General features: G+C 36.0%; 1 protein-coding gene across 2 annotated transcripts in view; it reads left to right on the top strand.

Moving 5' to 3' along the window:
- Positions 1-5009: 5009 nt before the first annotated feature.
- Positions 5010-24103, top strand: part of TMEFF2 (transmembrane protein with EGF like and two follistatin like domains 2) — a 237046-nt gene continuing 217952 nt past the window's right edge. The window contains exons 1-4 of one of the 2 annotated variants that reach the window (XM_079132593.1): positions 5010-5598; positions 8007-8116; positions 15773-15902; positions 20568-20594. In XM_079132593.1, coding sequence (XP_078988719.1) covers positions 5427-5598; positions 8007-8116; positions 15773-15902; positions 20568-20594 — 439 coding nt within the window. In that variant the 5' untranslated portion in view covers positions 5010-5426. The remainder of the gene's footprint in view (positions 5599-8006; positions 8117-15772; positions 15903-20567; positions 20595-24103) is intronic. The other variant, XM_079132594.1, reaches the window with a different exon arrangement.

The following is a 24103-nucleotide window of genomic DNA, read 5'->3' as shown; positions in this document are numbered from 1 at the left end:
AGATCACCGGGGAGTATGTGACCCTGTGTGGGAGTGGTTCATTGTCTGGTTATATGATAATTTCCCTGAGCAAATGGCTCCCATAACTCTACCACATCCTGTTCATCACAGAAGAAGCCCCTTCCGGTCTTGGCCCTCTTTACCTGTGACTATAAATAAAGGAGTGGTGGGCTACTCCATGTTATTAGAGGACAGACAAGGTATGGCCCCATCCCTCATGCCCTCTCTCATTTAACGAGTATTGGCTCTTGTATCTTTATTGTTCAGATAAGTTTATGGGTAATAAATTGATTTATAGCCAACATCATCCTCCGGCAGTTAACCCTTTTCTCATCCACACTGGACATGGCTGGAAATCCCCTACAGGGCAGAAAACAGCACTTTAAATTACACTCAGTTTAAAAAAAAAATCAATCAGAAACAAAGATGGTTTTTCTGAAACACTGTCAATAGCATTTTCCATAAACAAAATTCTGATCCATTTATTACATACGGGTAATATTCACTTTACATATTAATATTATAGATGAAAACTAAATAATATTTGGGGTATACTATATATATCTACCTGCCTATTTAAAATAGGCTAAAACTTATGGGATAAAATGTTAAGGTATGGGAATAGAAACAAATAATATCATACTTCAATTATCAATAATCAACAAATCAAATACTTTGATATCACATACGTATAATATTATTTGTGCACTCAATTTTGATCATGCATCTAAGTACACATACATTTCTGTATTCATCCATTCATTCATTCACTCATTCATTTACATGATATCCCCCCAAAGTCATTACCAATAAATCATATATTATTTCTCTCTTTGTCTTGAGAACAACTGGGAGGTATTATTTATACCCACATTGTATAAATGAGGAAACTGCAATTACAAAGTTACTAAGTCAGACATTTTAGAATCAATATATATTTAATATATATGAATGATAAAGAGATAGACACATACAATAGCTTATCTCTACACTGAGATTGAGCCTTTATTCTTTCTTTCCAAAACTTCTCTACCTAAAGCCCTGTGTAAAATGAGCCAAAGTACAGATACCCTTTTACTTGTCATTTAGGTATAGGTGGTACCTTAGTTCCCATTTAAGGATGAATATTAAAATATAGATCTTTTGAATCAGAATTCCTGCCAGTGGTACCTGGAATTTTCTATTTAAATTTGTTTCTAGTAATCATATGATCAACAGATAGAGAAACCATTGTATATTATTGCTCATATTTGAGATTTAATGAGTTTGGATCTTAGTGATGCATCAAAGAAAAGACAGACACAATATTTTTAGGGAAAGAGCTAATATATACCCAGTTACACTTTCCTTTCTCTGATATAAAGAAGTATCAATACAGCAGGAATTGTTGACTTACTCCTTGTGTTCTTAAATCACACTGAATTTTACTGAGAACCAAGCTGCTCGATGCTTTAAACACCATATTTCTTATCCATAAAATATAAATAATGATATTTCTGTCTCATTAGGGCATTGTAGGATTAAATAAAAGTAATTTTTTTCTTGCATGGGGCAATGTCTGATATCTTGAGAAACATATTCTATAGTCCTATTAAAAATACCAGAAAATATTAGAGGTCAGAAAGAAAAAAATAGTTCTAATTGCCAGTGTATCTTATTTTCCCAACTATTTTTTATCTTAAATAATTGTTGTTCTAGAATAATTTCTTTTTTTCTCCCCAAACCCCATTAAAATTTGGGTATTCTCATATTTCTCAACGAGTGCTAGGGACCAACTCCAGGGCCTGGTGCAGACTGGACAAGCACTCTGCCACTGAGCTATACCCCAGCCCCTCTCACTAAAATCTTCTGAGGAGTTCTTGTTTTTTTTAATCTCTGAGTTATTTCTATTTTAAAATATGGCAACTTGACTTTATCCCTCTGCACCAGTTGTAGGGTGTGTATGCCAAAATAAAGTGCTCTAGCTCAGGATTACTGAAAGTTAATACTGTATAGTATTTTAAAATGAGAACTTTGTAAGTGAATGATATGATTGGCTCATATCCTTAGTAATTATATAATATACAATAGAAGATACAATTCATAGACACGGTTTTAAATTTAATTCAAATAAGTAAAGCGATTTGACCTGTTGGGGAAAAGTTAAAGCCCTAATCCAATCATTAATACAATCTTCTTTGCAATAAAATTTAATGCCTGTCTACTTCCTTGGTGCCTAATGATGAGACTAAATAATGTACATATTTTATTTACATATTCAACAATACAATGCTCTATTCAGTGAATGATGTTCTTCTGCCACTTGGTGGTGCTTGCCAGTTTCAAAATTTGTTTCTTGGTGGCACTATAACACTAAGTACATGGTAAGGAGAACAAAATCACAGCATTCCCATTGGAAAGGCTTTGCTTCAAACTGTTTAATAATTTAAAGAACCTCTGTGGAAGCAACTGTATTTGTTAACCAGTCACAACCAGTAATTAACTCCTTTGGAGTTTTAAATTACTTTGGGAAAAATGTCTTAGGAAGAATACATATTACTAGAAAGCATGCCAAAAATTTACTTAGCAAAGAATTCAATAGCAGTTTTCCTCTGCTAAGAGGTTCTGTACAGTTCTACTTAAATAGCCAAGCCCTGAAATCTTTGCAGGTCTCATTTCATTATCATAATTACTGCATAAACACTTTTAAGGACTTTTGCCTTTAGTTTCAAGCATGGCTTATTTTCATAAGCCTGATTAGTTACCACACCAGCCTTGTTATGGATAATGACATGTTCTTAGTCTGTACTGCGGAGTTGTTATAGCTTGATTTACATTTAGCTTATATTTATGTTGCTGTCTCTACTGAAAGGCATCTCTGATTCCTTGCTTTTGCAATATCGGTTGGCAGTTGTATCTACTGGGCATTTCGTTTCCTTAAAGAATTTATCTGCTCTGTCTAGAAGCCGATTTTCTGATGCCGCTAACGTCTGGTCAAATTGATCTGTTTTAATGGAGTCTTCGTCGGTGAGGAGTGAGATGCTACTGACTAGAATGCTGGGATCCGCTGCTTAATTGCCAGGAGTGAGAGACACTGAGATTCAGAAATCTTTGGAAGTGGGCGGGGGAGGGGGAGGTAGTCTTAGGATGAAGGCGGAGATGCAAGATAAAGGGATGGAATTCACATAGGGAAAAAAAAAAAAAAAAATTTTCTTTGAGGCACCGAGGTGCTGCAGGATCACATCTCTCAAAAGAGAAGTTAAAAAACAAGGAAGTGGGAGGAGGTCAGAGGTTAAAGTACTTAAAAAGACTGCTGGGGCACAATTTGTTTTTATGGTGGTGTCTGAAAAAGACAGATGCTCCCCGTTTTCAAAGTATACTGGTGTCTTTTTTAAGTGATTAGGAACAGACACTAATTGCTTGTTAGATGCTATCAAACAACGCTGTGCTAAATTCTGGGGATATGGAGGAAAAGAAGAGAAAGGGGAATTTAAGAAGAGAGAAAAACACAGGCTACGAGGGTTTTTGAAAGAGAAGGGAGACAGAGGAGGGAGGGAGGAAAACAGGGAGGAGGATGCGGAGAGAAGGGGAGAAAATCCTGAATCATTCAACGCTTGCACACACACACACACACACACACACGAGAGAGAGAGAGAGAGAGAGAGAGAGAGAGAGAGAGAGAGAGAGAGAGAGAGGAAAAAAAATTTAAAAAAAGAAAAAAAGAAAACTCTTAGTTGTAACTCTTCCTTGTAGGGCATCAAAAACACTGTGACTGCAGTAGTGACCGAATCGCAGGAAAAAAAAAGATGCTCCTCTCCATCCTGTCCCAGAAAGCTATGGGTCCTAGCGACTAAAAACCCATTAGGCTAAAGAGTGTGTCTAACTGCGCGAAGAATGCAGCAGGCAGAAGGCGGGTCCCGCTACGCCGTTTGCCCTGTGCCCGCTGGAGCGAAATAAAGAAACGCGCAGGGCCAGCGACTCCTGCCGATTTAGACCTTCTAGCCTCGCCAGGTCACTGGTGATCAAGCAGAGACCTGCGTAAAGCGCCCAGGGCTACTGCCTGTGCTGCCCAAGTGAGCCGGCGGTTCCCGGACGCTGCTTCCCTGCGGAGGCGCCCGGGAACCCACCCACTGCTTATGCAGAGGAGCCCTTCCCTTCTTCTGAGACCACTTGTCCCGACTAAATCTGACCTTCGAAACACATCTGGCCGCACGGCAACAAACAGGCTCTGGGCTGGAGAAGAGCGTATGATGGGAGACAGGGATTCAAACCTTCGGTCCCTCGGTTTGGGTCGGAGCTGCGGGAGGCCAGGAAGGGGACTGGGGGAAAAAGACTCGGAAGAGGAAAGAGCCTGCAAGGCTGGCTGGGCCAGCGCGGCGAGCAGCCTCAGGGTTGCGGGCTCCTGTGGGCAGTGCTGCTTCCAGGCCTGCTAGAGCTGTTCTCACACTCACACCATCGCTTCTCACCCTCTTTCTCTCGGCTACTGTCTAGAGAAACGTCCCTGGGCTCTCCGCCGCGACATTCCCAGTCTTCAACCCCTTACAGCTCAGGCGGCGCGCTCCCTCACGCTTGAGCGCCCGGCGCCCGCAGGACGCCCTCTTCTCCATGCCCGCTTTCCCCTCTCTGCCCTGCTTCTGCGGCTCTTCTGCCACCTCCGCCCCCATCATCTCTAGCTCCTAGAAGACGCCATCCAGCCGCGGCGGGTGCTTACAGCCCCGGGTCACGCATCTAAGAGAGGCGCAACTCTGGACCCTGCGCTCGGTAGGGGGCGTCCTGGAGCGGAGAGTGAGGCAAGAGGTATAAAAGAGTGTGGGGGTCGCCCGCCCTGAAGCCTGAGCTTCTTCACAAGAACTATCCGCGCCTAGCTCCATTCGGGCTAGAGCCTGGCAAGCAAGCCCATCTGTGGCATCCGCGGCAGCCTCCTCCTTGCACCTCCTCGCCGACCCCTCCCTCTCGGGACCTGCATCCCGCTCCACCAATCAGCGTCCGATTGCCGCTTCCCACGTGATCCCGGGCGGGCTAAGGACCTGCTGCTTCCCAAACGCCAGAGGGATGCGGGCGGCAGAGCGCGAGAGGCGGCTGCTAGGCTGCGGGGCGCCTTGACTCTCCCTCCACCCTTCCTCCTTGGGCTCCTCTCCTTTGCCTTCTGGACTTCTGCTCCTCTACTTCTCAGAGCCCCCTCCTAATGGCAAGAGCTTTCCGCATCTCCGGTGTTGCTTCTCAGCGGAGGACCCTCTCACTCCCGGGGCTGAGCCGGGTCACTGGATGTTGCTGAAACTCTCGAGATCATGCGCGGGTTTGGCTGCTGCTTCCCCGCCGGGTGTCACTGCCGCCGCCGCCGTCTCTGCTGCCGCCGTCCGCGGGATGCTCAATAGCCCGCTGCCTGTTCCCCGAAATCCTGTGTTCTTCAGAAGCTGTTTGCTGCTGCAGAGTTGCGAGAACTAGTCATGGTGCTGTGGGAGTCCCCGCGGCAGTGCAGCAGCTGGACACTTTGCGAGGGCTTTTGCTGGCTGCTGCTGCTGCCGGTGATGCTACTCATTGTAGCCCGCCCTGTGAAGCTCGCTGCTTTCCCTACCTCCTTAAGTGACTGCCAAACACCCACCGGCTGGAACTGCTCTGGTAAGCCCAGAATCCGGCCCCCGACCGACCCCCCTAACCCTCAGAAGAACTCTCCCATCCTGCATAGACCGCTGTGTCTCCCCAGCTTCTCATCTCCACCGCCCCAAACCTGAGACCCCGTACCTCCATCCAGAAAAACACAGGGAGCTGTTCCAGCCATCCTCCCCCACCCCCCGGGAGTGAAGGGGGGGCTGCTGGGATGGGCAGAAAGTGCAGGTGCTGGAACCTTTGAATGTTTGCACTTAAATTGGAGCCTCGAGGATTTTGAGAAATATTAAACGGGATGGTCTTCTGGGTTCATTGAAAACAGTACCAACCTTAGGGGAAACACTAAACCAGAACATTTCCCATCATTAAAGAAAAAGTCTGACTAGGATGAGCGAGAAATAACTTTATGAGAAAGAACAAGGGAGAAAGCAATAAATCAAATGGTGACTGCAGAGGAATCGCTGATTCCTGGCAAAAGTGCTATGAAAGTGTGATGGTCTCGAATTCAAGACCAGATCATATAGATTCTAAAAGAGTAGGTTATAGGAGAATCAATTTCAATATCTCTCTCTCTCTCTCTCTCTCTCTCTCTCTCTCTCTCTCTCTCTCTCCCTCTCTCTCCCTCTCCCCCTCTCCTCCTCTCCCTCTCTCTCTTCCTCTCCCTCACTCCTCTCCTCCCCCTTCCCTCCCTTTCCTTGACTGCAGAGGACATGACATTATATTTGATTTTGCAGTCCAAGGGTACCCTTCCCCTGCTTCCCTAACCTCCTATGTGGTGGAGGGAAGTTGAAAACGAGCGCTTCACAAATTTCCCAGGCCGGAGTAGATATGACCCAGGCTGGGCAGGCTCACATGCAGGTGGACAGAAGGTGAACCAACCTCTGTGGGCTCTGACTCCTCCATTTCTGGACTGGGTTTGGAGTAGGTCGGTTGTTCCTTTTACTTGTCCGGGTCCCTTCAGAATCTGAAAGCAAGAGCTTTGGCAGGCTTCACTCTGCTAAAGCCTGCTAATTAAATAGGACCGTAGGATGGGAGTTGCTGCACTCCTAGCATTTCAGTATGACAGCCTGTAGTATACCGGGTGGAATTGTGGTGTGATTTCATTGGCATTTTAAACTCCATTAACATGCCTGGGTATTGTCCCCTAGGTCTGGTCTGTTCTAGTTTTAGCAAGTGTGCATGTAATTTTTTAACTTCTGTAAATATAATTCTGCTACAGTGAAATCTGGCTCTGAATGAAGTGACTTTCAGGGATGTATGTGAGCCAAAGTGTATATAACTTTTGAGAGAAGATGACTAACTGTAACTTATAAGTGAAAGAATATGTAGTTTTCGGTTGTTACTGATGTAAATTCCAAGATGAAATTTATTATGCTTCCTTTTAATTTATCCTTTTTTAAAAAAGTTGAGAATTGGAACACTGTTACATTTGGGTCAATAGATCTTTGTTCTGTTTTTGGTAATTCTAAATTTGACATTTTATAAATTTCATGTTTCTTTAATTTATTCTTGGTTTATGCATGGTTGTAAGCTATTTTTGAAAGAATAAGTTCCACTTTGCAGGTGCCTTGTCACTTTTTAGGTGCTTGGTTACATGAACATTAAACAGTCTTCAAAATCAGTTGTTTCAAATGTTGATGGCTTTTTAGTCCAACATGACTGTTTTTCTTCATCCATAACTGTAGTATTATTTTAGGAAATAACTAATTTAAATGTAAAATTATCATTGACAATAGAGAAATTCATTATTGGCCAGATATCTTAAAGGGATCTGCACAAACTGAAAAGAATGAACTGGTTTTCCAGGCAGATTGTCAAGAACTTGGCATCCCCCTCCTATCCTGTTAACTTGGAGGTGATCAATCTTCATTTGAGCCAGACAGACCATCACAGAAAACACTGTGCCTGTTTATCTTTATTATTGGGGCTTTGTTTCCTCTTTGTCTGGAGAAATTCCAAATAAGGGATAGTTTCAGACCTTAAAAACAATGATTAAATATGGAGAAATGGTAAAATGGCATTCACAGCCTATCATCAGCTCTTCAGCTCTTTTCCAAAATGTTGAGTTTTGGAGATATATATTCCACTTACTTAACAAAAAAGCAAAAAGAAAGAAAGAAAGAAAGAAGCTAGGTAGCAAGTGTCAAACTTTCATTCACTGTTGTCAATATTCACCCAAGCTAAAATGCATTATCAAAAGAGGCTATTGAAAGAGATTTGACTACAAAATAACTGTAAAGAATGGAAGTGACTATTGATCACTTAACTAGCTTGTGAGGTTATTGGTAGAGCATTGTCCTAGTTGAACAGATGTGGTTGTTGGAATTAAAATTTAGGAAATTCTTTTAAAGATTCAGGGTGATCCTTTTTGACAAAATCTAACATGTTTTAATGACTGGAGTGTTATCTTTGAATTTGAGGTTACGATGACAGAGAAAATGATCTCTTCCTCTGTGACACCAACACCTGTAAATTCGATGGGGAATGTTTAAGAATTGGAGACACTGTGACTTGCGTCTGTCAGTTCAAGGTAAGATGTCTTTGCATCTTCAAATTCATTAAAGGGACTACGAAGCAACCTTTTACGACCCATCACTCATTGATTTATAGCTATATGAGCTAAGAAGAAAGCTGGCATCAAGTGAATGTTGGCAAGAGAGCCAACAAATGTCAGGAAGATGTATACCTCTTGAAGAACCATGTATGCCATAGTTATCAATGCCACTGGAGATAGACAGCTTTGGATTGTGTTTTTTTTTTTAATATGCAGGAAATATTATTTCTCTGACCCTTCTAGCATGCATTTTGTATGTCAAGAGACTGGGGGTAGAAGTCAAAATAGTTGACCAGTAAAAAAGTATGGATCTGTATAATTTTGTTCGTTTTGACTAGGACTGTCATCTTTTGAAGTTATTGTTCTTTGTTTTAATGGTCTTGGTTTTCACTATCCTGTCAATATGATTAAACTTTTAAATAAACTCTGATTAAAGTGACTTTGAAACTACTGATCTAGTTTTGAAATTATGGACCTTGTTAATACATGTTAACTTTTCAGTGGGTACCATGTTGAATTAGAACTGAATCTTTCAGGAATCAAAATAAGCACATTGCATTGAACTGCAAGTCATTTCATGAACACAAGAAAGATTTAGTTGGGCTGGTGTTGTAAAATTTTCAAATATTAAAGCACAGAAAAAGTTGTGTACTAGGTATCATTGAAACTAGATTATTAGTATCTCTTAAAGATAAAACTGTCAATGCTATTATCATCATTTAACAAATGTTTTCCATGATGTAAATTATAAACCTCCTTTTCCTTTCAAAATACTCATCTATATATACCTTCAATTACATAGATGTGTGAATATTCTATATCCACCTTTGAGTATTACTGAGTTACTTTTTGTCAGGGGTGGTATCAGGAATTGAATTCAGGGGCACTTCACCACTGAGCCACATCCCCAGCCCAATTTCGTATTTTATTTAGAGACAGGGTCTCACTGAGTTGCTTAGCACCTTGATTTGCTGAGGCTGGCTTTGAACTTGCCATCCTCCTGCCTCACCCTCCTGAGCCACTGGGATTACAAGCAAGCACCACCGCACCTGGCCATTGTGTTACTTTTTAAAATATTCTTTGTCATCAAGATAAGATTCAACCAGGAAACATGCATATAAACAAAACTCTGTATGTGAGATAAGGAACACTTTCCAAGATTGTAAGTAAAAGGAAGTTATAGAACAAATAAGAATGTCAATCACAAATTCAGACCTAAATATCTGATTTAATATGTAATATTTAGAATTGAGGAAATTCAAATATTTTAGACTGAATTCAACCTCTTACTGAAAAAGATAAGGGAATTCATATTTCAATATAGTTTGACTTTTACATAGGCTAAAGGCTTCATAGACTTTATTTTCTTCATTCTACGAAACACAGTAAAAGAAGTGCTATTTGTAAAGTGCACCACCTCCTGTGGGTGGTTACTGCTGTGACTATACCACAGTATTTAAGACCATACTGTAGTGTTAAAAACACATTTAATATGCATAGACTTCCAAAGTCTCCAGTACACTGAGCAATGTAATTATGTTCTTTCAATGAACTACAAGAGAGCAATGGAGCATGAGAACTCCCCAATTCATACTTCCCCCAAATGTTAACTAACAGGAAAAAAAAGTTGGACATATCACTAATTGAAGAACTCCCCCCCACATAGGATTTTCAGAAAAATTTCCCTTTAACTTTGTGATTCTCATCAATTTGTCATATTTTGTAACCAAGGGTAGATATAATAAGTGGACTCATAAACAGTAAAAAATGAACCAGGAAGAACATTCCTTAAATGGAAAGTCATGGTTCTTGAGGGGACGGGAAGAGTAGACAGAACTCTAAGTGGATGAATACTACTAAATGGAATTGTGTTTGATTTGCAGCTGCCACAGGAGATTCTGGTAAAATTTTTATCAAGAAAGATATTTGTGTTTTTTATACTTTTGTCATCACTTTAAAAAAACTCTTGAGTGGAATAGATTGTAGAGGGTAATGAATGCAAGTTTTAACAGAAAACTAAAGTGTAACTTTGTAAAATATAAAATATGTAAAATGTAAATTTAAAAAATTTTTTAAATTTACTGTATTACTACTGCTATCAATGTGTGCTTTGTAATACTTGTCAACCTGGCAGAAGAAAATAAACATCTTCCTAGAAGAAAATTTAGATTTTGCCTATACCAGGAGTATAGAATGATATATGCAGTAATGAATTTGCATATACCAGGAATATAGAATATGTACAGTCTTCTCATAGCATTTTCACATGAATTTGAATTTTTTGTTTTTGTTTTGTTTTTCTGCCCTATTACCTGATGAAAGATGAGAAGTTCTGAAATCCTGTTTTTCTACATACTATTCCAAATCTCTGTTTCCCTTGCATCTTAAGATGCAAGCATGAATTCTTCCATTCAAAATAGGATACAGACTGTAGTCTTTCTTGCTGAGAGATAATTTCAAAGAGAAATGGGCATATATACATGTAAGCTATAACGTCTTCCAATTTGTATTATTATTGACCAACCTCAGTGAACATATATTAGCCTTCACCCCCCCTTAGATGATTAAAAATAAATTTATTTCTACCCTTTAAAATATGATCACACTTAAAACTGGGTAAGAATTCTTCTTCTTCTTTTAAATATGGATCAATCAAGGCTCATAAATATAACTAACTCACAATTAAGTGTTTATACTTCAGTAAGAAGCTAGATCCTAACACCAAATGCAATTTTCCTGAAGATATTAGATATCCAAATGAAAATATCAATAACAAAAGTGCCAGATTTTTGTGGACGACTCTTAATATCCAAAGCAACAAAGACTGAGCATCCCTAATCCAACAATACAAATTTCAAAATGCTCTGAAGTTGTACATGATACTCAAAGAATTTTTGATTTTGGAGTATTTTAGATTTCAGACTTTTGGTTTAGGAATACTTTCAGGGCAATGTCTTTGCCAGTACTCTAAAATCCTCAAAACTCTGAAATATGAAACAATTCTGGCCCCAGGCATTTTTGGATAAGAGATACTTAACCTATATAACTATTTCTTAAATGATGATATAAATTGCAAAAATTGCGGCCTCTTGCATCCTACCTTCCTGTCTATATACCAAATGATATGCTGGTCAGTCTGGTAAAATAATTATGAAGGTAAAAATTTAAGACAGTAGATGGGTGAATAATAGGATGAGAGAAGAAAGAAGGAAGAAAAGAAGGAAGGAAGGGACAGAGGAGGAGGGAGAAATAGAGAAATTTGGATATTGTTATTAGTACTCATCATATAATGATCAATAATCACCTTATAATTTAAAAATATGATGAAGCCTTGTTTTCAGATTTTATCTAATTCAAGTATTAAATATTCCTATTTAACAAAACATACCTTAGATCTACAAATGTCTCATTACTAGGGCTATATAACAAATTGCCCAGAGCTTAGCAGCATAAGACAGTGGATTTTTATATTTATTTTTTTCATGAATCTTCAATTTGGGCTCATTGGAAACATCTCATCTCTGCTTCCTTTGTCATTAGCTGAGTCCTCTCAAAGGCTAGATGCTCTATGCATCTCAGGGTTTTAAGTTGTATCTGAGTACCAGCTGGGGACCTTGTTTTTCTCCATTTTGATCTCTCTATATGGGCTAGTTTGGCCTCCCTCAGAGCACAGAGGCTGGCTCTTAAGGGAAAATATGCTAAGAGAGGAGGGAAACCACTTAGAGCTGTGTCTTTAAATGACCTAGCCCAGGAAGCCTCACAGAGTCACTTTCACTTATAGTCAGAGGCTACCCATTCTTAAACAGTAAAAGTTTTACATTTAAGGAAATACAACCACAGGGAAGTAAAAGTTGCTTAAGGAATGGTCAAAGGACTGCAACATATGCAGGGTTTTTTTAATCTTTTTTCTTTCTTGGAAGAGAAATATACCATATCCCAAGCCATTCTTCCTAAGCCCTTGACAACTGGGAATATAACTGAATTCACTTAACATCTGTTGAACACCTTCTACATGCCAGACTCTGAAGAAGGTGCCGACAATATATAAAACATAAGTCATACATAGCTTCTAGATGCTGAAATTTCAACTAAAAAACTCTATTAACCAAATTAGCAATAAATCATATGAAATACTTTTAACATAGTTTTTATTCCTTTGTAGCAAAAATGAATTCCTTATATTCCATTATTATATCAAGTTATTGAATCTGCTAGTGTGGTAGATCGCTGATTTTATAACCAATGAAAAATTTTGGAACAAAATCATTCTATTGAAAAACACATATTTAGAAAATAAACTTTAAGATTTTAAAAACATCTTCGGCAAAATAAAATCACTTTTTTCTCTGTGAGGAAGTTTGTACAACACATACATTTATGGACCTAACCATCTGGGCTTGAGTCTTGGTTTTTCTTTTATCAGCCAACTAGGTGGCCTTTAGCAAGTCACTACCCATCTGAATTTGTCCCTTCATCTAAAACTGAATGGTTTCATCATTAAAATTAAAACTATTTCCAATAATTTTATATATTTTAATATAGTATGTAGATAGTATTTAGCATTTTTTTCACTCTTAGAGTTATCCTTTTTTCATTTTTTTCCTAATTCCAGGAATTACCTGTTTTGGTGTTAATGTTAGCTGTTGAATGCTAGTTAAAATACATGTCATAAGAGTCAAATAATTTACATTTCTTTTTACAATGAGATTTTCAAAGTATTCCATATATTAAAAGCATAACTTTATTAATTCCCCAACTATCCCAGTTAACCATTTCAAAAGGAGAAACTAAACTACAAATTTGTTAAATATTTAATTATTGAGTAATATAAATAAGGTCTACATCAAGACAGGGAAATAGGAGGACCTAGGACTTGACCCCACTCTTTAATGCAAATGATTTAGAGTATGTTCCCTCCTTGCGTTATTCATGTTGTAAGCGCAAGTCATGGTACTAAAGGCCAAAAGCATCAGGGTGATAATCTACAGTTAAGCTTTTTTCAGCTCTGTACAAATCTCCCCTTGGCTTGTGCATGGAACTTGGCAGCTCTTGTTTTAGAACTGTTCATATTTGGCTTACTACATTTCTCAGAAAAGACATATGAACACTTTATCAGTTTATTCGATATTTTAAGATGCATATCAGAATTGTGTAATAGCACTTGACAGAGATAATAAATACTTCCCCTCCCCACTCCCGTCCACTGACTCTTATTTTGAGTATTCTACAGAAGTACATGAGAATGCCAAATAGAGAAATTTTAGGGATAGGACAGAAGAAAATGTGGGCCCAAATAATCTACACACAAAGTATTCTCATTGGGAGTGAAAATAGAGATTAAAAGACAACCAATGGCAAAGAATGTCAGGACCCACACATGGGTCCAGCTGTCCACACCAATTCTGACTCTCATGTGTCTACCAAAAGGGTTAGCAAGTCTATTGACCATAACGTTACCAGCTATTTCCTTCTTTCTGATCTCTCCTCCACGTGCTCAGAGTCCATGAGTCCATCGTAGTGTTAGCGAGCCCCATAAATCCTGCCAACCTTCTCTCATCCCAGGTCCTGAACACGCAGCATGTGTGTGTATCAAGCACCTATCTATTCGCTTGCTTTCCTGGCCATAGTTCTGGCATGAGCACGAGTCCCCTTTATTTGTTTTCCCTTCAGCACTGCTCATTGGAAAACTCAAGTTCTTCACTGACATTTTGTTGTTGCTTGCCTTCTGTCTTGAGTAGCAGAGGAGATGCTCAGTCCTATGGTAGGTCAGTATTCAGATATGTTAAATATATATATATATATTTATATATATATATTAATATATATATTATATGTATGTATGTATTTATATGTGCATATATATGTCTATCTTGTGGAAGATAGCTCTTACACGGGTAGTCTATCTATCTTATCCATCTATCCATTCATCTATCCTGTCAAAGATAGCTCTTACACAGGTATTATACAATCAGAAGTAAATTACTTATTGCCCCAAAGATTATTGAAAGACCAACAAAAAGTTCTAATCAAATTAGTGTTTATAAAATCCAATGACATAAATAAACTGTGTCTGAAAATGAAAGGTTTAACTATAGAAAGGAAGTATTACATAGGTTTCCAGAATGTCTACATTATAATTCATAAAAAGAAAGATAAAGAATATTTCTAAAATATGTACAAAATCTTCCTATTAATAGTTATTGCCAGCATAATATGAGTGTCATACAATTTGGATTTACTGTTTAGAGGAAAGTAGATCATAGTTAGCAAAATATAATATTTAAGTAATTTAGTGATAAAAAGGAAGACTTTCATTTCAGAGAACGTTGATTTTCTCCATTTATAAACTTGTCCATAAGACTAAACTATTTTTTATAAAGGCAAAGAGCAAGATGAGAGTTGATTGGGAATAAGGGTATAGAAATGATGAGAAATTAGAGCATAAAGGCATCTCAGATTTTATGAATTGGATTCTCACCTTACTGAAAGTTTGTTTGCATAAATCTTGAGTCCATAATTATTTCTTATAGAGTTTTAGGTTTAGTATCACATATATATGAAAACCTTCATAGTGATCTCAATAAGTCAATAAGTATATGTATTCTACATTTACAGCACATCAACAGTCCAAAAACAATTAAAAGTGAAAAAGAGAAAAGTGTTTTTACATGAATATATGCATGAGTTTTCTTACTTAGTTTCTGGCATAGGTAATCATTTATAAGTAATCATCTTGATCATTACATTTGTTATAATTAAACAATGAAGTGCATCAGTAGTAGTAATCATGAGATAATCACATCCCTGGTGTAATTAGCAGGTATAGGACACAGCCAAGTACCTCTAATGCCTTGGAGTGTGATTATATTATGATGACTATACCCGGTAGGTTGCCTAATTTTCATTGTAAAAATGTGTACTTTTTGGCAATGAGGTTGTTTTTAAAAATTAACTTTTCTCTTTCTGAAATATATATTAATAGGCATGCTTTGGAATAGGCAGTAAAATTTACATATAGTTCAGAGTTGTTGAATTTTTTTCTCTGCAATCCATAGTCTGTTGCCGGACTGTATCTACATCAATATCCAAAGCTGGAAAGTTACATAAAATGAACTTGTAAGTCAGTACCTCATCTAAATATTCAGAAATTTGAAATGATTAAAGTTCAATGGGAAAAAGCAACCAAGAACATTTGTGGTATCTCAGTTTCATTCTTCTGCTCCCCACATGGATAAAGCATTGCCTTGTTTCAATAGCTTGACCATCGTACTATTCTGATTTCTTCTTCCAAGTCCAGTGGGCTATATATCAGAAAGGCAATATTAAATAGCACTGATATATTTCTTGTTTTATGTTTTGCATGCTCCTAGTTCAGTCACTTTGGTTTTGATAGGTTGATCAATTTAGATACATCTTGTTACCCAACCCTAAATAAAATGACTGGTTGGTTGATTTGATTCTGCCTTTGTGTAACTTGAAGAGATGCACTCACAAGGTTAAAGACTTCTAAGATAAAATGGCGTCACTGAAAATGAAGACAGTGGTTTGTTTTGTAAATTGTTATTTCTGTTCAGGGTTTCAGAGGGATGCCAACTCCAGTACTAACCATTAACTCCCTTCTCTGTTCTCCAGTGCAACAGTGACTATGTGCCTGTGTGTGGCTCCAACGGGGAGAGCTACCAGAATGAGTGTTACCTGCGGCAGGCTGCGTGCAAACAGCAGAGTGAGATACTTGTGGTGTCAGAAGGATCATGTGCTACAGGTATGAATATGACCCTCCCTGAAGACCTTCTTATGGATTCTGAATCCAAAAATCCTGTCTTGTGTTTCTTATTATCTTCAAATAAATAATTCAGACTCGATATGGACTGGTCAAGCTACTTATTCTTTGGTACAAAGCATTGTATTGTTCTTATTGTCTTTTTACATTTTAATCAGTTTGAACAAAAAAGAAATTGTATCATAAAGACATTGGTAGAATTAAATAATATGTTATTTAATGAGGTGCAGACAGTTGAATATGTATAAGTAGAAATCTTGATTGACTTCTTAGGTACCAAATATATAGAAGACTATCTATACATGCATAAATTTTGCTTGTTTTCTTATTTGTTTAGAAAAATGCAGTTATGTGCTGGAGGTCAGCTTTGAAGGTTTAAGTTCTGAAGTTAATATCTAACATTAACAGCTCAAAAAATGCTCTTCTTACCATTTAGCAGATTATATTGAAGAATGTATTGGTGGTAGATGTGATTTATAATGACATCTGTCTTTTCTGACAGCTAACTTGGGATTCTATAAAGCTTTTTAGCTATTATACCAAGGGGATATAAAGAAAGTAAAGGAGAGAGTGACTTCACATGCTCATTAGCTTTCTGTGTTTTCCTTTGTGTAGTGGTTGTTAGAGCTTAACAGCATTACAGCAGAAAAAACAAGAGGGCTACAGCCCAGCTTGACAAAGCTATTCCTTAAAATGGAACTGAGTCTTCAGGTTAGACTTATGGAATCATAAGCACTTGGGTTAAAGAAACTTCTGTATCTCATGAGAGTCATCCTGAATGGGAAATGGGGATCTTTCTGGAAAGTCATAATTTCTGAGAATTTGAGTGATGAAAACTTATTTAGGAAAAAATAATGATATAAAATATGAATTTTTTAAATAGTAGAAATAGAGAATATTATCATAAAATATCTATTTTATTGAAAAGTTCCTCTTATATAGAAGGTATTTCTATTTTAGGACATTATGTTAAAGGATTTGGGTTTGGTGGCTGGGAAAAGAGTGGAAAATGGACAAGGAGAAAAGTCTCATATTCCTGAAAAGATTATCTTCAGCCTATTGATTGTTAGTGGTGAATAATATTCTAAGATGTACTGATGACTGCAAACAGAGCAGAAGAGAGTTGGTGCTGTTTTTCACAGGGATGTGCGGGCTTTTGGATTTGGTTTTTGTTATTAAGTAGTCTTTTCTCCTAAATGATTCTGTGCCTCTGGATGTGAATGCCCCTTTTGGATAAGTGTCATGAAGTGGTGTGGACCAGTACTCTACTGCTCATTATTTGGTAGAGCACCCTTAGTCTTGAGTGAATAGTAGTAAATAAAGTGACAGCAACATGTGAACTTCATGGGCTTCCCAAGCACAGGGGGGAAGAGAGGAGGAGACCCCTGCTGCTCTCACAGTACAAGTGGGAGAAATAGAAAGAAAGGCAAGAAGCAAACTAATTATGTGAAAATTCAGTCAGCCATACCAAAGGAACACAAAATGAAAAATGACACTTTAGGACAAATGGAATAAAAAAAAAATTAGAAACTTTGTCTCCCAGAAACCAGGAAGGATGTAGGCAAATCCCAGAGTACTGAGGATGGGATTTGCTTCTTCAAGGCCAGGGGGTATAGCTGTGATTTTCTAACAATCCTCAAATGAGGCAACAGTATAACAAACAGACCAGAAGTTAAGGTTGTGGCAAATTATGTTTGCTAGCAAGATCTACCTTTCTGACTCGCCAGCCTCTAAGTTCTTATGAGTGCACACAATCATATTCTCCTCATTCATTCAAGTCTTTTCATTCTAGTCCCTGATGTGCTGGTTATACTATGAAAAAAAACACTCAGCCAAGTTGAAAATTTAATCACAATTGAGTAAGCTGTCCTGAGCTCATTCACACATTTAGATTCTACAGGATTCAATTAGTAAACTAGTTCTGTTTAATGCATGTTCCTCTGACTAGTAAATCAGAAATGTTTTTATTTAAGAAATGAAGAAAATACCAAAATAATTTCTGTTAAACGGATTTAGCTGTAAATCAATTGAGGATCAGAAATTTTTTTTTATCTAAAAGGGCTTTTCATTTTTTTTTCATAGATTTTCCATTTATTTTTTTATTGCTCCTTGACACTGACTGAAGGTAGCAAGTTGTGATCTCTCGGAATAAAAGGGTCACAGAAGATATCATTCTATGTTAATTTTATTTCATTGAACTTACATATATATTTTGTCCACAAAGCATTTTCCTATTGGACAGTCTTCTCATGGTCTCATTGTTATTTTAACTTTTTGCCTTGTGGGAAATGCATTGACTAGGAGCTCAGATTCAGATCCAGCATAACGTTTTTTTATTAGGTATTTCTGTCATCCTCATAAGTCCTTCGTAGGCTGCTGATCTCTGTTTTGCCAAGATGACTTAATCTTATAATCGAGAAAACATTAATGTTTCCCCCAACTATTTCCCAATGATGCCATGGACTTAATGTGATCATTTCTCCAGTCTTTCCCTCTTTTCTTCCCCAGCTCTTTAAGTGGAATCAAATCAAACACGAATTGCCTTAAGGACCATGTCCCTTGAATATTTAGAAACATATATGAGAAACACAAGCCAAAATACTGCTGCCAGTTTTTTTCTGATTTCCCACAGCCACATGTTTATTAGAAAACCTACCAATGAATACCCAAGATGTTTACTCAACATATTAATTATTATGTTTCAGTCAGTGCTTAAACATTTAAAATAAGGTATTTTCCAATAAACCTCAAAATAGCCCAATCAGATACATATCACTATGACCATAAAATAGAAAAATAGCTTAGGAAATTTAAATAACTTTCCTGTGTCATTCATTGAGTGATGTTTGGAGTTGGGAACCCATAAGTTTTTAGGCATTTCCTCTGATATGCATGTAAGTATAGAAGGATGACCCATACATTGCCTGGACATATGCAAGTTTATGATTTTAGTAGAAAATGACAAACTACACATTCAACTTAAATATAGGTAGATGTATTAGCACTATAATACTGTAACTTGTGATTTAGTTCTTGATGAATACAAATAATAGGGAAATAAATTTTTAAATTAATTCAAATAAAGTCAATAAATTTTATCTGTGAAAGGACATTAAAAGGAAATGCAGCAAGTACTGACCATTTGAGCACCTATTTGTCCAAAAGAAATGACACTGTGACTTATGATTATCAGTCCATTTGGCAAGAATATTCTCCAATGATGGAGATAAATGTATCTGCTTTTCTTGATCTGTTATCATTAAACCATCTAAACATGATTAAGTATTTGTATGGTCCTATATTTACAAGAAGTATTTTTATTATAAATTGTTTTTTACAAATTAGCTTGCTTTTAAGCAAAGACATATACCGTCACATTAGCGAATGTTTAATGAAATAACATTTTGATGTAATACGGTGTTAGAACCTGTGAATTTACTTAACATGAGTCTCCACCAAGTCTAATAATTTTACTGCTGTTACTTCAGGGCAGTTTTCATGCCGTAACATGGAGGACTATTGGGGAGGCATCCATTCTTCCATATTTGTCAGATTTGTCATCCGCCTTTGGATTTTTCATATACCATGCTACTTTCTGTATAGTTTCTGTCAATAAAAATGTCATGGAGGCAGACAAATAGAAGTAAAGTTTTATTTCCATCTAACGAAAACATCAAATAAAAATTCATAGGAATGACATTGGATATAAGCCTTGAACTCCGATTGAGATTGAGTGGGATAGTGGTGCATTAGACAGAGGATTTCAAGGTTAATCATACTCCTATTACTAACTTTACAAATACAAAATTAAATATATTTAGACTACAAAGAAGGTGAGAAGCAGAGGGAAGATGATGTCTACATGTGACAAGTAAAAGCAGCTGGGAACTTGGTGGTTTTGACTCAAACTAGAAAAATTGTGTTCTGAGTTCCCAGAAAATAGACAACTTTGGTCAGTTATAGTCTTGTGGAAGACAGGGGAGAGAAGTAGAGAAGGAGGAATTCAGAAGCAGGGGGTGACATTTTTTCTTCCAGCATCACTTATATATATCCAATTTTAAACACAAAGATGCATGTTAAGTTTACTTCTTTATTTCAAAAACAAAGAACAATTTAGTTGCAGATAGAAGCATCAACAATTGTGGTATTTGTTAAACATTATCAATTGTATAAAAAGGTTTATCTTTAAATGTTTTCTCTTTGGTCACACAAAATTTGCAATAATATAAGCCTTAACTATGAGTTTATTTGCCATATGTTTAGCTTTTAAAAACTTATTGTTTTTTGGAGTGTTTAGCTTTAAAAACCTTATTGTTAAAACCGTTATCATTTATAATTTTTTTGTTGTTAAAGTTTCCAAATACAGTCTGATTAAAATAAAAATATGAAGGATTTCGCATAGTTTAGAAATTTTCCTAAAAATGGATATTTTTTTCATAAAGTTTAAAAGTGAGAGGAAATTTATTTTATGCATTATGTTAGTAGAAATTGACAAATTGATGTGACTATACATTATCAGATTTTCATTAATTTTCACAATATTACAGACTTAAATTAAGAAAGTAAACTTTAAAATGTCTAATTTTTAAATATGTTTTTTCTAGTGACCATAAACTCTGTTTTTTGTTTTTTTTTTTCTCCTTGCAGATGCAGGATCAGGATCTGGAGATGGAGGTAGGAAGTTGCTATTTTTCTATATTTAAAAACTCAGGTGAATATTATCATGGATATTTTCTTATGTATACTCTATAACAGATGTCCAAGACAAATTTACATTTTTTGTTTTAGGAAAAGAGAAAACAAAAATCATCCTCCTTGCTAAGAAAATGTACATACTGTGCAAATTAGTCTATTTGTCAATCATACGCTATCTCCATTTCATCTTTCTTGTTCATTTGCTTGAGTGTGAATGAACTCTCCTTAGAATGCCAAAGCTTCCTAACAGAAGCTTCCATGAATATTTGTCAGAATAGGAAGATTTATGAGGAAATCATTTAAATTTGCATTCTAAAAGTACATAATGCTTCTTTCAGTGCCCAGGTACTAATATAAATATGCACATAACTATCATGTAGTCAAGGTGTTAATTACCAAATTTGCAGTTTGAAATTAAAGGAATTTTCATTCATAATAGTAAAAAATGTCAAAAAAATTTGAACCAATGAAAATAAAATATTATCTTTGCTTTCTAGATTACATGAAAATGTAGTTCTTTTCCACAAAAAATAAGATATATATTTTCATTATTTAGTTTTGTTTATGGGAATATACAAGAGAAAGGTGGAAACTTTAAAAGTTGGAGCCAATATACTTAGAAACAATTGAAGATTCTAGTATAAACTCATTCTAAATGTTTCAAGTGCTTTTCCAAATGAAGTCCAAGTGAAATTCCATTTTTATGTGCAGGAAACAAAACAAAAACCTAGATATAATTTCAAGATTAATAGCAAAGTATTGAAAAAAGTACAAACATCTCAAGGACTTCTCAAGCTTTATAAAATAATTAAATGTATGATTCTGACTTATGTTTTAAATGCATCGTTTGATGAAAAGATAAGTAAAAGAAGACCATGGTTTAGGAAAAGAAATCTTTAATGCACAGTTATTTAGTTTGAGAAACTTTGAAGATTTATCAAGTTGCCTCATGTAATTTATTAGCAAAATGCTTTGCCTGTTCAAATAAACTATGTCTAGGAAACACAATTCAAACAGCATATTGGAACATATATTTTGCCCATAAAGATTAAAACTGAACAAGAGTCAAGACTCAAGCATGGACTGTATTTCAGCATCACATGACACTGGACAGTCACTTGAGTTTTGGTCAGTATTTCTCTACTTCAAGAAATTAAGTTGACCCCAGTCCCAGTCTGGTTGATTAATATGCTATTCTAGAGAAAGCTTCCTTAGAGGTTTTGAAAGATGAGCTTAAAGAACAAATTAAATATTAAAGAAAAAGAAAAGAAAAAAAAAAAGGCATTTCCTCCAGTAGATGTTTCATCAGTGGAATATTAAGAAATCATTTAATTTTTAAAATGTTGCTTTTGTAAGGAAGTAATTTCTATGCAGAGTTCTGTATACCTTCCAGCCATTTAGTTTTATGTGTAGACTATCTAATTTGGCAGATATTGTGTTGAGATTGAACTGTTCCACTATTCCTCTAACAAGTCTTGTTACTTTGTAGCATCTTAAAGAAAAAAAAAATCCACAGAATACAGGATATCTTATTTCCCTTCCTGTTAAATTGAGTCTCCTATCACATCGTGCATCATTTCTTCTTGTTTTTAAATGATAGGATATGGTTTCTGTTTCATATACTAGGTTTTAGATTTCATTCACTGTTATTAGTACATGCAAATGAAATTGAAGTCAAATTTACTCTTCCTTGTTGCATTTTATATTGAAATCTTTGGTTCATTATGTTGTCTTGTGATCTGAGTAAGGCTGAATTTTTCAGGAAATAATTTTAATCTCATGAGTGTGACATTTATAACTTCCTTCATAACATATGGATGATACATCATTTGGAAGCCACTTTTCTTTCTGTTTTCCTTTCCTTTTTATTTTTCCTATTCCTTTCAATTACAGATGATTTATAGTAACTTAGAATAAAAAAGAAACAACAATTTCTTAAGAGATGTTTAGGTTAGAAAAAAACTAGAGCTTAAACCATTTCATTCTGAGTTGAATCTTCTGAATAATTAGTATTCTGAAAATTTTAGTAATGGTAAATTTAGTAATTCTTAGAGTTAAATGTTTTTTGTTTTTTACCAACTTGCTTTTTTTCCCTTAATCTGTGCTCTGGAATACTAATGGTTTTAATTTTATTTAATTGTATTTAAAATTGCAAGATCCCAAGTGTCTTAATAACTAGAATTAGAGTGGTATACAAAAGTTCAAGTCACATAACCTATGGAGTTGTACATAAAATACATTTGAGCCAGGCATGGTGGCACATACCTTTAATACCAATGGCTCAAGAGGCTGAGGCAGGAGGATTGCAAGTTCAAAGCGAGTCTCAGAAACAGTAAGGTGCTAAGTAATTAAGTGAGACTCAGTCTCTAAAAAAAATACAAAAAAAAAAGGGTGGGGGATGTGTCTCAGTGTTGAGTGCCTCTGATTTTAATCCCTGGTACCAAATATATATATATTTATATATATTTGGTACCAGGGATTGAAATATATACAAATATACATATATATTTGACTTGCTACTTCTGCTATACAGAGAATAGATTTGCCTCTGTATTTGGATATAGTACCCACAACCAAGGCATCAGAGGGTCCAGAATCAGTTTCTTTTGAATTACCCTGGAGTGATTAAATAACCTGATAATTTGACTTATTTAACAACTGTAGCTAGAGATTGTTCTAACTGGTTGGTGTCTGTAGAATATATTCTCAATAATAGGTTTAGTTGATAATTGGGTCATCTTTGCAAGCATTTTGGAAGGTTAATGATTATTTTTCCAATTTCTTATTTTAACAAAAATTTAACATAATTTCCAAATGCAGTGCACTGATCTGAATAGTGAAATGAACAAATTTATTTGAAAAACCTTTTATTATGTGTGACTAGTATAAATCATATTATTAAACATCCCAATTCTGAAATTATTTTAAAATACATCAAGTTTTACTTGTTTTGATTGTACTGTATTTTTTAGTGGATATATATTGTGTTAGCAATGAAGATTAGACTTGATTATTTTTAAAATAATTTGTAAGCCTCGCCTTTTGCACAAGTGCATATCTGTCATTTATTGCATTTGAGGGAACAATTTAATTGCAAATAAAAGGGATATAAAGGTTTCATAAAATTTATGTTAACTTGTTGGAGTGCATTTTATAGGAGTTTAAAAATCTTTAACTATTGATCCGTTCATTCAGACGAAATTTTCAACTGGTTAACTTTATTAGTAAAACATGTTTACTGTGTCTCTGACTTGATCTACAGATGTGCATTCATTCATAAAGGTAATTTGCAGACTAATAAAAAGCAAACACTGCATACAAATATTAAAGACTAGCTTTTTCCATTTCAGGGACTATGCTCTTCTGGCATTTCAGAAAACTTATAATATAAGAAATAACTGCATTATTAATTTTCAACATAAGACTTGCAGTTTATGGAATTCTGTTTTCAAAGAAAAAATATTTCTTAGAATACCTCAGGTATCCTT

Source organism: Sciurus vulgaris, assembly GCF_902686455.1.
Source record: "Sciurus vulgaris genome assembly, chromosome: 3".
NCBI lineage: Eukaryota > Metazoa > Chordata > Mammalia > Rodentia > Sciuridae > Sciurus > Sciurus vulgaris.
The sequence above is the reverse complement of the archived record's forward strand: the minus strand, read 5'-3'. Positions and strand labels throughout refer to the sequence as shown.